This window comes from Littorina saxatilis, unplaced genomic scaffold (assembly GCF_037325665.1).
Source record: "Littorina saxatilis isolate snail1 unplaced genomic scaffold, US_GU_Lsax_2.0 scaffold_2568, whole genome shotgun sequence".
Taxonomy (NCBI): Eukaryota; Metazoa; Mollusca; class Gastropoda; order Littorinimorpha; family Littorinidae; genus Littorina; species Littorina saxatilis.
Window position 1 is genome coordinate 1 of NW_027125804.1, and position 15024 is coordinate 15024.

Consider the following 15024-nt stretch of genomic DNA (forward strand, 5'->3'; position numbering starts at 1 on the left):
CTGTAACATACACTCTTCAAAAAAAGTTAAGGATCACTGTTTTACAAGCACGCCACACAAAACAGACAAGACCGAATTCTTTCATTTAAAAAAATTATATAATTGAACAACCAAGGAGTAATAACAAACAAAGCAAAGATCGAACGCGGCAGCGACAATTTAGCTAGAGTGTGTCAAACGTGACAACCCTCGAAAATGGAATTCACAACAATGTAAATCAGTGTCAATAACGCGTGTGCCCTCCGTTGTGTGCCAGGCATTCAACACATCGTTGGCGCATGGAGTGGATCAGGTTGCATATGAATGCCCTGGGAACTCTATTCCACTCCTGCTGGAGCCAGTTGCAGCAGTTGACCCAGATTGGCAGGAGGAGAGCGATGTTGCTGTAACCGACGACAAAGCTCGTCCCACATGTGCTCTATGGGGTTCAGGTCCGGGCTGTTGGCTGGCCACAGCTTCCTGTTGACCCTGGCCTGTTGGATGAAGGTGTTTACAGCTGCAGAGCGATGGGGAGGTGCGTTGTCATCCTGAAGAATCGCACGAGGGCCGATCGCTTGGAGGGCTGGAACGACCAGAGGTTGCAGGATCTCATTCTAGTAGCAGAGACCGGTCAAGTTGCCCACTACATGGAACAGAGGTGTCCTTAGACGTGTGCTGATCCCTCCCCAGACCATCACAGAGCCTCCGCCAAAACGCTGTCGTTTCAGAACAGCGCCTTCTGCGAAGCGCTCTCCGCGACGCCTCCACACTCGGATGCGACCATCAGCAGGTTCCAAGCAAAAGCGGGACTCATCTGTAAACAACACCTGAGCCTACTGCTGTCGTTGCCACCTCACATGTTGAGTGCACCAGGCTCGGCGATTAGCAGTCAGGGTTGTTCCTCGAACTGGACGCCTTGCACGCAAGCCAAAGTTGTGTAAGCGGTTTCGGATCGTCTGACCACTAACAACAGTGTTGGTGGTAGCTTGTAGGTGTTGCCTAATGTTGTTTGCCGTAGCCATTCTTTGTTGCATGGCCATGCTGCCTCTGAATGAAGCGATCCTCTCTTTGTGTGGTGACTCTGGGCTGACCAGAACGTTGTCGCTCCTGCACTCTTCCAGTTGCGTGGAATCTCTGTTTTAGTCTGATGATGACAGAGGGAGCCACTGCAAGCCTCTGGGCTACTTGCCTGGCAGCAACACCGTCTTGTAGCCATCCTATTGCCCTAATTCCTCTATCCAAATCGCTCAGTTTTCTTCGTGGGGGCATGTTGCTACTGTGCATAATTGTGTCAGCGTGTCAACCTTTAAACACAAGCTGGTGAGCGATGTTCATAGCCAGGACCCTGTTGTAGCACGTGCATCACAACCTTTTGCCCTGGCATGCGTTCCGCAAATTTCATGGGGCTATAAAAAACACCCTTTTTCTTCCAAAATGCAGAAGCTTTTGAGAAGTCCCACAAAGGGAAATAACTCTGCCTGCCAAACAAAATTCTAGGTCAAGACTCATTGTTCATTTGTTAATTCAAACACATTAATCTTTTAATTATTATGTCGATGTTTAATTTGTTGGCAATTTTTTATAATTAGATCCGTTTTTTCAACCGATCCTTAACCTTTTTTGGAAGAGTGGTACTACCACACACACTGACATATCACACCCTGTAACATACCACACACACTGACATATCACACCCTGTAACATACCACACACAGTACCAATCACACACTGTAGTATCAATCACACACTGTAACAATTTTGTTAATATACTGTGTACAATACAAATCCTGCAGGCTCGAATCAGAAAAATCAGCAGAAACAACAGTTGAGTGTAGCCTAAAACAAATAAAGTTTACGCGCATGTGTGTGTGTGTGTGTGTGTGTGTGTGCGTGTGTGTGTGTGAGAGTGTGTGTGTGTGTGTTTGAGTGTGTATTTGAGTGTGTGTTTGAGTGAGTGTGTGTGTGTATGAGTGTGAGTGTGTGTGTGTTTGACTGTGTGTTTGAGTGTGTGTGTGTGTGTGTGTGTGTGTGTGTGTGTTGATATGTGTGTTTGTGTGTACATGCATGTACCTACCTCTTTGGAATGTGCTTCGTTAATTCTGAAGTATGTGCTTATATGCACTCATATTGTGCATGGTATGAGGAAGTTGAGAAGACAGCCAAGCTTATGCCAAATTTGACGTAGTACATTTCATGTGGACAAAACACAGACTCACCAAAGGCCAGCCAGGTCTGTTTGAGAGTGAGGTAGTACTCGAAGTTTAAGACGAAGGCCTGCGCCAGTCCAAATTCCCCGGTGATGTTGCTGGACTTGAGCTCGTAGTAGCGACTGTAGCTGTAGTACCCACCTGTACAGCGTGAAACATTGTCATGAGTTATCTTACTGTTAATAGCACCAAGATGTGACAAATATAATATCCTTTACCTACATTCATCAAACACACTTTAACACTTTATACCCCAGCTATGTTGACCTAGTTTTTTTTTAGCTGAGACCAGTTGTGCTGCAGCAGGTCACTCACAATTGTAGTAACTGTGTATCAACACGCTGGAATGCAGGCGTTAGATGGACGTTACAGGAAGCCACTGAAACTAACAGTCTGAGCGGATATATCCGTACCTGGTCAGTCTTTTAGAGCCATATGAGTGGGTACGGATATATCCGTACCTGGGAGACAATGAGTTAAAAGAGAAACATGCACCTAGATCGTTCTCTTTCACAAAAAAGATCAGTGATTAATGGAAAATTTTTCTTTCGTCCCTCCTCCTTTTGCCTTGTTCTCTCTATCTTGGTTTTGTCATGTGAATCATTTTCAATAAAATGTTTGAACAACCAAACTAGTGTCTGCATTTATACTAACACACAGAGATCTGCCAATGAGAGCTGGAAACAAGTCGTGTAAGGCGAAATTACTACATTAAGTCAAGCTGTGGAACTCACAGAATAAAACTGAACGCACTGCATTTTTTCACAATGACCGTAGTCCGCCGCTCGTGCAAAAGGCAGTGAAATTAACGAGCCTGTTTAGCGTGGTAGTGGTTGTGCTGTGCTGCATAGCACGCTTTTCTGTACCTCTCTTCGTTTTAACTTTCTGAGCGTGTTTTTAATCCAAACATATCATATCTATATGTTTTGGAATCAGGAACCGACAAGGAATAAGATGAAATTGTTTTTAAATTGATTTTGGAAATTTTATTTTAATCATAATTTTTATATTTTAAATTTTCAGAGCTTGTTTTTCATCCAAATATAACATATTTCAGACCTGCCTACCCCTGAAATGTACCATGTGTAGTTTTGGGTGTGAAAATAAGGCAAATGTGTAGTTTGGCAGGTGAATGTGTAGTATTTCAATTCGATCAACCCAAACCGCAAAAAAGAACAGTTACTTATACCGTACTAAAACAAACACTCAACACTCCAAACAAAACTATTACAATGTGAACAATACTCCTCATACAAATACAAACAAAGCCCCCACAAAAATACAAGCCAAGCATTAAGTTTATTTGTTAAGAAAAAAATTATTAACTAGTTTGGAACATTTGCATGGGTGAAACTGATCAGAATTAAAAATAAGGAAAATGAGGCCGGGGTCCAGGGGCCGCCCACGCCCTGGTGGGGTGCAGGGGCAACGTCCTCTTAGGGGGCCCAGGGGCTTCCGGAAGAAAACGAAAAATCAGGCTTTTTAAGGGTAAAAGTAGGCCTTTCCTGGTATCTCAAACACACAAATTTGCACAGTAAACAATGATAACAAATGCCAAGCTGTAGTCCGATAATTCGCGCGCTCAGGGAAACAAAGATTCAGCGATGTCCGGTCACTGTGTTAGAGAAAATACAGATCGGATCGCCGGCGAAAAAAAAAAATTTTTTTTTTTTTAACAGATTTTCAAAATAAGGAATTCTTTATTTGACCAATTTCATTTGGCGGATTTCCGCCCTAAGGCGGAAAAGTTTCACCCATGCATTTGTTAAAAAAAAGCTATGTTGAGGGGTATGCAGTTCATATACAGTGGGACCCCCTATTCAAGACCTGTGACAATCTGAGAACATCAAGTCACAAAAAGTAGGGACTGGGAGTATGTGTATCAACATGAAGGCAAATTTGCATATAAACAGAACAGGTTTGCGTCGGCAATAATAATAATATGGCAGGTCATTGCCTCTGCTCTGGTTACCGATCTCTCAAAAGTGAGCTTGTCTTGGTCTTCTTTCCCTGGCACGGGTTTCTTCACAAAACAGTCCAATTTTTCCTCTGCTTTGGTCGGGATTTCTCGAATTCCTCATGAGAAGTGCTTTTCTTGTGGCGGTTACACGGTCGTAAAGCCCACTGTGCTTCTCTGAAAAAGCCATGTGGCACACAGTGCAGTGGGCAAAATGCTTCCCTTTTCTCCACGAAACTAGGCATGGATGCTCCTCATAGTACTTTGGCAGAAAAGCCTTGCTGGGAGTTTGACCAAGCTTCTTTTTTTTGCTCCGTGGCGGTTGATCGCCAAAGTCTTCTGAATCCGTGTTCGTCGCTGTAGCCATTTTTTTCCCTCCAGAAAGAATGAGCTACGAAGTGACCGCGTTCAGAAAAGTATGTGCTGAAACGCCCGCGATAGTTGTAATAACAGCAGCAAGACCAACTGACTACGCTACTCTCGCGGGCGCCGGGCATGTTTTGCACGCAGTACACAACCGGTTAGTACAAATTATGGATCGGAACTCGCTCGCGTTTTTGCGTATTCAAAATGTCAAAATGTGTAGTCGAAACGAAACGTTTGCGTAGTATAAGACAAGCATGCGTAGTTGCGTAGTTTGGGGACCAAAATCGTAGTTTACTACGCTCAATGTGTAGTGTAAACAGGTCTGCATATTTATATGTTTTTGGAATAAAAAAAATGACGAAGAATAAGATGAACGTAATTTTGGATCATTTTATAAAAAAATAATTTTAATTACAATTTTCCGATTTTTAATGACCAAAGTCATTAATTAATTTTTAAGCCTCCTCTCACGTAAAATTTCATAAAGATCGGTCCAGTACATTAATCTGAATCGCTCCACACACACACACAAGCACAGACAGACAGAGAGACAGACAGACACACACACACACACACACACCACGACCCTCGTCTCGATTCCCCCTCTATGTTAAAACATTTAGTCAAAACTTGACTAAATGTAAAATGAGAGAGAGAGAGAGAGAGAGAGAGAGAGAGAGAGAGAGAGAGAGAGAGAGAGAGAGAGAGAGAGAGAGAGAGAGAGAGAGAGAGAGAGAGAGAGAGAGAGTGACACATACAGAATACAGAGAGGCTGAGATAAACTCACTGAAGACAAAAAGTCCAGCGAAGAGAATGAGCGTCAACCACACCATGACACCCACCAGGAACCGCAACAACACAATCCACAGCAACGACACCACCATCGCTATCAGCAGTCCTCTGTAACATAGTAATGGTCATTTTGATTATCATCATCATCATCATCATCATCATCATCATCATCATCATCATCATCATCATCATCATCGTCGTCACCATCATCATCATCATCATCATCATCATCATCATCATCATCATCATCATCATCATCATCAGCAGCAGCAGCAGCAGCAGCAGCAGCAGACGCAGCACAAGTAAAATAAGTTTAATTTTTTTTATACTAAATAACTTTTTCTAATACCAGATTTTTTTCTTTTTTGTTTAATAGTAATTTTTTTTTAAAGGTTTTAAAGGTATGAACAAACGGTTTTATACTCATCAAGAACCAGACCTAAGAATCCCTGTTTTTGGACCTGGAGTATTGTCAAACAAACTGGGTGTATTTTCAGAAAATGGGAGCGTACTCCACACATCATTTGAACATCCATGATTCAAACATGCTTCACACGCGTCCTTCGTACCATTAATTTAGTTTACCAATACATTTAAAACAAATGCTTCTTTCAGTGTTAACTGACAACAACTGTGATCATGACTTTGCGTCAAAATACTCGATCGGCTTCAGGATGCGCTTGGGAAGATTGTGAAGATAAATAGTCTAGGAATTGTTCTCAAATTTAATTCAACTGACCGAACTCAGCAAATTCTAGACAATCATGCGTACAAAATATGGCAAAATCGTATGGGTTCCCAGGTCTGAGCAATAGTGAACTCACACGATGATGTGGGGCCAGGAATCGCACAGGTCTTTGAACACCAGCTCAGCGTAGCCCTTCAGCTTGTAGAAGTGAGCCAGGTATCTGTCAAAAGCACAAACAATAATCACATTCACCGCCACAAACCTGTCTTTAACGACCGCCAAAAGGGAACGACCAGGTAGTCGCTTTGGAAAGAAATGATCCCATTTACCACCATGGCATCGTCAATGGCCTATGCTCCGCTGGGGGCACTAAGGGCCTAAGTAAGCAAGTACCACCATGGCATGGGAAGTAAATAACTCCTTCCCTTTTATACTTCAACACAAAATGTAACGCCTTGTGGTAATTGCAGGTGTGGTTATCAAAGGTGCAGGAACATCATGTTTCCACACAAACAATGTTTCTTTTTAGTTATGTATTTACAAAAGAAACCAAGGCAAAAACTGATGTTCTCCTTATGTTGTTTTTGAAGTATACATTTAAAAGATACAATCATCAAACATAAATCAACTGTCTTCTATACTGGTCCAACATTGAGATGGCAACCAGTTGCATTGCAAGAATCCGGTTTTTTCCGTTTGTATGGCCATGTTGGGTTTGATGCGTGCATGCCTGGTTTTCTCCTGTGGATGGGTGTCGGCACAGAAGGTCTGCCCGCTGTCCTCAGCCAACATGCTCCGTCTTCATGGCAGCTCAAATTTTTTATCGAGGTTCTCTCCTCTAGATCCGCCGTGTTTCGCCTAGGGGCTTGCGCTGCCTAGTTGATAGGGTCACCTCGTAGAGGATGTGGTCATAGACCACGCACGGTCGGTCTTGGGATAGGGAAACGTTATGCTAGTCCGGAGGGATTACGCCACAATGGCCACCTCGCGAAGACCCAGGGTCCTAGACTAGGGAGGTCCAAGGGGGAGCACCGGGAGGGCTACCCCTCTACACGCACCTCGAACACAATCCCTTCCCCTGGTAGCTTCATCCCCAAGGAGGAAACAGAGCTACCTGCAACACCCCTTTGCAAGAATGAATCGACAGCCAAACAACTAAACAGACAGGCAACTAAACAGACAGGCAGACAGACGGAACAAAAATGACACAGTCAGACAGACAAATAAACAGACAGGCAGAGAAACAACGAAACAGACATGCAGACGGACAGAACGAAAACTAAACAGTCAGATTTTTGTTTGTTTGTTTGCTTAACGCCCAGCCGACCACGAAGGGCCATATCAGGGCAGGTGCTGCTTTGACATATAACGTGCGCCACACACAAGACAGAAGTCGCAGCACAGGCTTCATGTCTCACCCAGTCACATTATTCTGACACCGGACCAACCAGTCCTAGCACTAACCCCATAATGCCAGACGCCAGGCGGAGCAGCCACTAGACTGCCAATTTTAAAGTCTTAGGTATGACCCGGCCGGGGTTCGAACCCACGACCTCCCGATCACGGGGCGGACGCCTTACCACTAGGCCAACCATGCCGGTCAAACGGTCAGATAGGCAGACAGACAAACAAACATACATGCAGACAAACAAGTGCATAAACAGACAGGCAGACAGATAGCCAGACACTGAGACAGACAACTAAACACACAGGCAGACAGACAAACAAACTGACATACTCTGTGCCGTTTGCCAGGTTAAACTTAAAGAACAGGTAGACAGCCAAGTAAACAGACATCATACAGACAGACAACTAAACACACAGGCAGACAGACAAACAAACAGACATACTCTGTGCCGTTTGCCAGGTTAAACTTAAAGAACAGACAGGCAGACAAGTAAACAGACATCATACAGACAGACAGACAACTAATAAACACACAGGCAAGACAGACAAAGAAACAGACATACTCTGTGCCGTTGGCCAGGTTACTGCCGGTGATGTTGTGACCGAACACATTCGTCATGCTCATATCACTGGCCGTCTTGATGGCTTCGTCCATCTTTGTGATCTTGTTGAACACCGCAGGGATACATCGGTTGATCACTGGCAACAAACAGAAAACCGACATCATATTTTGATACAGTGGAACACTGCAGGAATGCATCGGCTGATCACTTAAAGCCATATGTACTCGATGACTTTACTAGCTAATTGCTTTACCAACAGCTGGAGACATGCTAAATTAAGTTCCCTGCAAAATATTGTGGTCTAGGACCCCTTCAATGTTGAGATATGTTAATTTTCATTTTGATCTGGATCGTCCTATTTATAGATTTGCCAACAGAGGTAGCGTTGACGCAAGGGAAATAACTCCGCGTCTTTGTTTACATCCAAAGTTTTTGAGACTCTAAAACAAGCTGTAATGCATGTATATGGTCCACGCATGGCGACATATCGTCATTACATGGTCTTATGGTGCGTTTGACATCGATTATGGGCAAACTACACTTTGTAAACACGGGAGCGCGTACATATGCCTTTAAGCAAAATACAGAAAACAGCCAACATCGTGATTCATATTTTGATACAGTGGAACACCGCAGAAATGCAATTAGCAAAATACAGAAAACAGCCAACATTGTATTTAGAAACAGTGGAACCCCCAGTTTAGGACCTCAAACAATCTGAAAACTTCAGGCCTATAATCAAGTAGGGAGTCGTAAAATGGGGATAAATTTACAAAGGTTATGAACAAAAAAATCATACAAAAATCAACATCTTAAAAGAGAGGTTACCCACTGTACAGTGGAATCCCCCTTTAAGACTGACCCTCCCCCCCCCCCCCCCCCCTAGTTTAAGACTTCCTCCCCTCTAAGCCCCTGTTTTCTTAGACTTTCTATTCATAACCAGGAATGGGATTTGCAAAAAAGCTGAAAATATTTAACTACAGTAATAGCAAAGTTGAAGGCGAGAAGCGCCTAGCCTTACTAGGGGGGTTCGAGGGCATGCCCCCCCCCCCCCCAATTTTTTTCTCTTCAAAGAACCCAAATGGTGCAATTTGGTGTCATCTGAGCTCCAAGTTTGCCATTAAACTCAGTTTTTAGAACCATTTTTGCCTCCCCAATTTTTTTTTTCGGCGGACACTTTTTCGGCGGAACAAAAAAAAAATTGGGCGCAAATTTGCCTTTTGGTGGACAATTCCCATGCCTGATAAAGGTTTACCCCCATTTGAAGACTCCTCCTTTTTGCCTGATTTTGACAGATTTTTTGCCACTGTACTGTATCACAAATTTGTTTAAAAAAAACCAAAAAAACTCTGCCTTATTCCACATCAGCTCCTCCTGGGCATGCATTAAAGGGACATTTTACTATGAGGGTTGTTTCAAAAATGTGTCGCCTTCAGCATTGTCTCAAAACGAAAGTGATAAGTTGTCCGTCCTTGCCTTAGCCCGCGGCGCTGTCGGCGGGTAATTCCGGTTGTTTTGTTTACGTCCAAAATGGCTGAACGAGAGAAGAAGATTAGTGGTGGAGGGAAACGTTACTGTGTCTGCTGTTCAAACTACGCGGGTAAAGAAGTTGAAGGGCGGATTGTCATGGGGTTCCATTTTGCAAACACAAACCGGAACTACCTGCCGTTCCAGGGGCGCAACTCTGTCTGACTATCACGTTAGTTTCGAGACAGTGCTATATATGAGGGAGGTTTGCTGGAGCTATGAAACTTGGCACACATTATTTGCAACTCCTTGTAGAAGGTGACACACAAAATATCAGGTATGTGGTCTTTATAATCATGACGCCACCAATGGTCAAAGTAGTCGACCTGTCAATGGCTAAAAACACGAACATTATGGATTGCCAAGCGGCACAATATTTATGTGCAAAAATAAGTGGAGTGCCAATAACATACATGTACAGGAAAACACTGTGAAGGTTTACAGAGAAAAGGCACTTTCCTTTGCTATGGATTTGAAAGCGACAAACATGACTTGTTAACATCACAATAGCTGGCAAGCTTGAAGTGGAGTTAACTTTAAACACTTCACACATCTATGTTTACCTGATTTGGAAGTCACGTAGTAGGCAGCACATTTTTCCGCTTTCACCAACTGCTCCATGGTTTTCTGAAGAGGGAATTTTACAGAATTAATTTTTATACCTGTGCAGAACTTTAGTAAGAAGAGTGATAATATGATGATGCACAGAAATGGGTTTTACATTCTACTGCGTTGATATGTTCATTGGCTGCATGGGACCCGACTACCATTTTTCTAGAGTATCTTATATAAGTGGTCGTTGTCTATGAAATGTAAGTTATTAATGCTTGTATTTTATTTCTTACAAAGAAACTTTTTATATGTCCAATGTAAAGCGCCACGAGACTGCCATTTGGCGGTGAACAGCGCTATAAAAGAATGTTTTATTATTATTATTATTACCTCCAATTCAGTAGCCGGGCGACCATCCCCAACCCGGCGGGTCACAGGTGGTGGATAGTCAACGGCCCTTAGATATAGGGGTTAGCTGCGCATAAGCTAGCTTTAGTAAATAAGCAGTCCCGAACCAACTGGCGATGTTCCTACCAGGACGGGGTGGGGTAGAGGGTGGCTCCACTACGTCTACAAAATGCCTTACATGTCCAATGACAGGCTGTTCATGGCGATATAGGGCCGCCAAAAAAGCTCTAGCTACGAGGAAGGACACGATGCCCGTCAGCCTTGGTCGGCAAATCGTCTACCAGAAGGAAACTGGGATAATGAGAAAACCAGGAGAGCTGAAGACGGAGGTACCAGGCCATTGGCGCTCTCCAGACAACCATAATTATACTGTAGTACCATGCATCATCACACTAATGATATTGTCAGATCACATGTTGATTGTGTGCTTCTTTCCTACTCAGGGTTTAGCCTGCAGGAAAAAGACAATGGGACATTTGTCCCCCTCAACCAAATTCTGATGGGACATTACTTAGTCAAAGGGAAAACACACAAAGCAGGCTAGGCGGTCCAAAAATGCTTTTGTCAAAAGATGCAAAATAGTGCTATTTACTAAATTAGTGCCGTATGATGTTTGTCTGTGTTTCGATCAATCTCGCTTCTGTTGACAGTTTTCACAGAGGTAATCGCGCAAGCACAGATAGTTCGCAGAATTGGTTAAATACTAATGAATTACATTTTAAAAGCAAATCACATTGCATTTTACAAACTCGCAAGTTGCTCGGCTTGGCGCGCGTTTTTGCCTTGTTCATTCCGAACATTGTACTCCCGTGAAATGTGTGCATTGGGTGGCGCAGTGGTACGTAATCTCAGTGCGCCCTTTGACGCACTGAAGGCAATTCCAATGGGACATTTTGAGATGTTATGCGCAAGGCGCACTAGTAAATGAAACCCTGCCTACTATAATCTTAGTACATGAACATGAATAATTTCAGGGCTAAATCTAAGCACATCGAAAGTAATTAGTATTTTTGATACCAAACCACAGTGTTGACTTGTTTCTGCTTTACTGTGTGTCTGATAACTAGGTTTATCGCATTTTTACTGATCACATGACAAAAATAGCTGTTGTCATTGGTCAACTTGGTCAACTCTCGAAAGGCTGAATCATATCAGATCTCGGCTCACGCCTCGATCTGATATAATTTCAGCTTTCTCGACATTGGCACTGATAAATCTGGATATCGCAGTCAAATCTAACGATAACTAAATAAAGTAGGGGCCCAGTAGCTCAGTTGATAGAGCACAGGACTTGTGTTCTGCGGGTCACCCGCTTTAAATCCGGGCCGGTACAGACACGGAAACGATATCCCTGTTCAACCCCCGTGTAACCACAGTGACACGTAAAACTGACCACTGAGTCATTGTGCCATCAGTGCAGGTGGCTGATTACACCTAAACACGCAGACACCTGGGTAGCGCCGCTCTGTTGCTGCTAGCTTTCTACTGGGAGGAACCGACCCGAATTTCCCAGCGATGGGACAATAAAGAAATGAATATGAAAAAAAAAACCGAAAAAATAAAAATGAAATTACCAATGATTTGTTCACGCTGCTTTTACAGATGAGTTGCTCCTTGGTTGCGGAAACGTCCTTGTAGAAAAAGTTCTCCGTGGGACATGCTGACACACACACCTGTGACACACAGAGGAGATCAGGTTAATAAAAAAGAATCTTTACAGACAGACAGACAGACTCACAAGCACCCACACACAGATTGACACACATGCACACACACACACGCATTGACAGACACTGATGCAGACACACAAAGTTATTTTACCAGAGCAGCACATCTATCATAATAATTATAGACCCAGAAAAAACACAAAGCACACATTGAAGGGACATAACCCAACAACACCCATATCATCTCATTACAGACAGATTGCTTCCCTTGCCTTCAACACGAAGCATAGTTTGTGCTTCAAGTAACTCTTCTTCTAACTTTGGTTTGAACGGATTCCTGTCCTCCTAATTACCCCCAAAGAATTTATACCTTTCACCAACTGTTACCATAGAGACCCAAATGGTCATATTTACTGCCAGGCAAGCCTGACAGTGGCAAGTATTTTACTCGCCATGGCGAGTAGGAACAATGGCGAGTAGAAATGTTAATCTACTCGCCAAATGCGAGTAAGGTTGCTGAAACAAATGGTTGGTTTGGTGAGTAAAATCTGCTCTCTGGCTAGTAAATTATGAGAAGTACTAGCCAAAGGCGAGTGCCCCATTTTGTGGACTTTCAGCACTCAATAAGTAACAGTGACTGACCATATTAATCATTCCCACCATCACTGTACATGTAATGACATGTACTACAGTAAGCCAAAAGGTCAAGCTCACTATCAAACCCTCCATCATTTACTGTGTGTGACCTTGACATTCTCACATAGTACACTGGAACCCATGCACCGTTTAACCCTTAGGCTGGTTGTCGCGACTTATGTCGCGCTACTTTACTATACTGTCACCTGGTTGTTACGACATATGCCGCGCTACTGGCTCAGTCTGTTTGGTCGGTTCCGATTACCTCCCATGGATGCGAAAACCTATGACCGTTTTTCTTTATTTTTCTCTCTGTTAATTCACCAGTGGCTATGTAACATGTGTTACAGAATTGCACCAGTGTAAGGGTTAAGACCCCAAATTTTAGACTTCCTCCTTTTTTAGACTCTCCTTTTTCACATTATTTGTTCATAGCTTCTGTAAATTTAAACCTACATTTTTGCCTCCCTTTTGAGGCCTGATTTCTGAAGGAGGTTAAAAAGGTGTTCCACTGTTAACTTCTTCTTCTTCTGCGTTCGTGGGCTGAAACTCCCACGTACACTCGTGTTTTTGCACGAGTGGAATTTTACGTGTATGACCGTTTTTACCCCGCCATTTAGGCAGCCATACGCCGCTTTCGGAGGAAGCATGCTGGGTATTTTCGTGTTTCTATAACCCACCGAACTCTGACATGGATTACAGGATTTTTTCGTGCGCACTTGGTCTTGTGCTTGCGTGTACACACGAAGGGGGATAAGCCACTAGCAGGTCTGCACATAAGTTGACCTGGGAGATCGGAAAAATCTCCACACTTAACCCACCAGGCGGCCGCGGCCGGGATTCGAACCCTTTGGAGGCCGACGTCTTACCACCACGCCACAGCGCCCGTCCACTGTTAACTAAACGGTCATGCTAAATCCATCATTCACAGTGACCTTGAACTGTTCAATGCAATACTCGGAGCATTATTCTTCGCCCCTTGTTACAGTGGAACCCCCTTATTAAGTCATCGAATTTAAGACTCCCTCCTTTTTAAGACCTTGTTTTCTCAGATTCTCTGTTCATAACCTCTGTAAAATTACCCCCATTTTAAGACTCCCTCCTTTTTATATTTAGTCAAGTTTTGACTAAATATTTTAACATCGAGGGGGAATCGAAACGAGGGTCGTGGTGTATGTGTGTCTGTCTGTGCGTGTGTGTGTGTGTGTGTGTGTGTGTAGAGCGATTCAGACTAAACTACTGGACCGATTTTTATGAAATTTGACATGAGAGTTCCTGGGTATGAAATCCCCGAACGTTTTTTTCATTTTTTTGATAAATGTCTTTGATGACGTCATATCCGGCTTTTCGTGAAAGTTGAGGCGGCACTGTCACGCCCTCATTTTTCAACCAAATTGGTTGAAATTTTGGTCAAGTAATCTTCGACGAAGCCCGGGGTTCGGTATTGCATTTCAGCTTGGTGGCTTAAAAATTAATTAATGACTTTGGTCATTAAAAATCTGAAAATTGTAAAAAAAAATAAAAATTTATAAAACGATTCAAATTTACGTTTATCTTATTCTCCATCATTTGCTGATTCCAAAAACATATAAATATGTTATATTTGGATTAAAAACAAGCTCTGAAAATTAAATATATAAAAATTATTATCAAAATTAAATTTTCCAAATCAATTTAAAAACAGTTTCATCTTATTCCTTGTCGGTTCCTGATTCCAAAAACATATAGATATGATATGTTTGGATTAAAAACACGCTCAGAAAGTTAAAACGAAGAGAGGTACAGAAAAGCGTGCTATGCAGCATAGCGTAACCACTACCCCGCTCTTCTTGTCAATTTCACTGCCTATGCCGTGAGCGGTGGACAACGAGTATACGGTCTTGCTGCGTTGCATTGCGTTCAGTTTCATTCTGTGAGTTCGACAGCTACTTGACTAAATATTGTATTTTCGCCTTACGCGACTTGTTAAGACCTTGTTTTCTCAGACTTTCTGTTCATAACCTCTGTAAAATTACCCCCATTTTAAGACTCCCTCCTTTTTAAGACCTTGTTTTCTCAGATTCTCTGTTCATAACCTCTGTAAAATTACCCCCATTTTAAGACTCCCTCCTTTTTAAGACCTTGTTTTTTCAGATTTTTGGAGGTAATAAAAGAGAGGTTCCACTGTACTATATGGACACCAAAACACCTACCTGAGGAGTCGGACACCCAAGGACAACACTGGGACCCATCTCCGCACATCGCAACAGGTCAAAGAAAAACAGGTATGGCTTGT

At 43.0% G+C, this 15024-nt stretch overlaps 1 protein-coding gene across 1 annotated transcript; it reads right to left on the reverse strand.

Moving 5' to 3' along the window:
* Window positions 1-2195: 2195 nt before the first annotated feature.
* Window positions 2196-15024, reverse strand: LOC138954270 (choline transporter-like protein 2; the record flags this gene model as incomplete). The annotated part of the gene is given in 7 exon segments (XM_070326152.1): window positions 2196-2327; window positions 5297-5409; window positions 6126-6209; window positions 7960-8095; window positions 10050-10113; window positions 12021-12119; window positions 14942-15024. Coding segments are annotated over 7 exon segments (711 nt in total), but the record flags the coding sequence as incomplete, so codon positions are not given.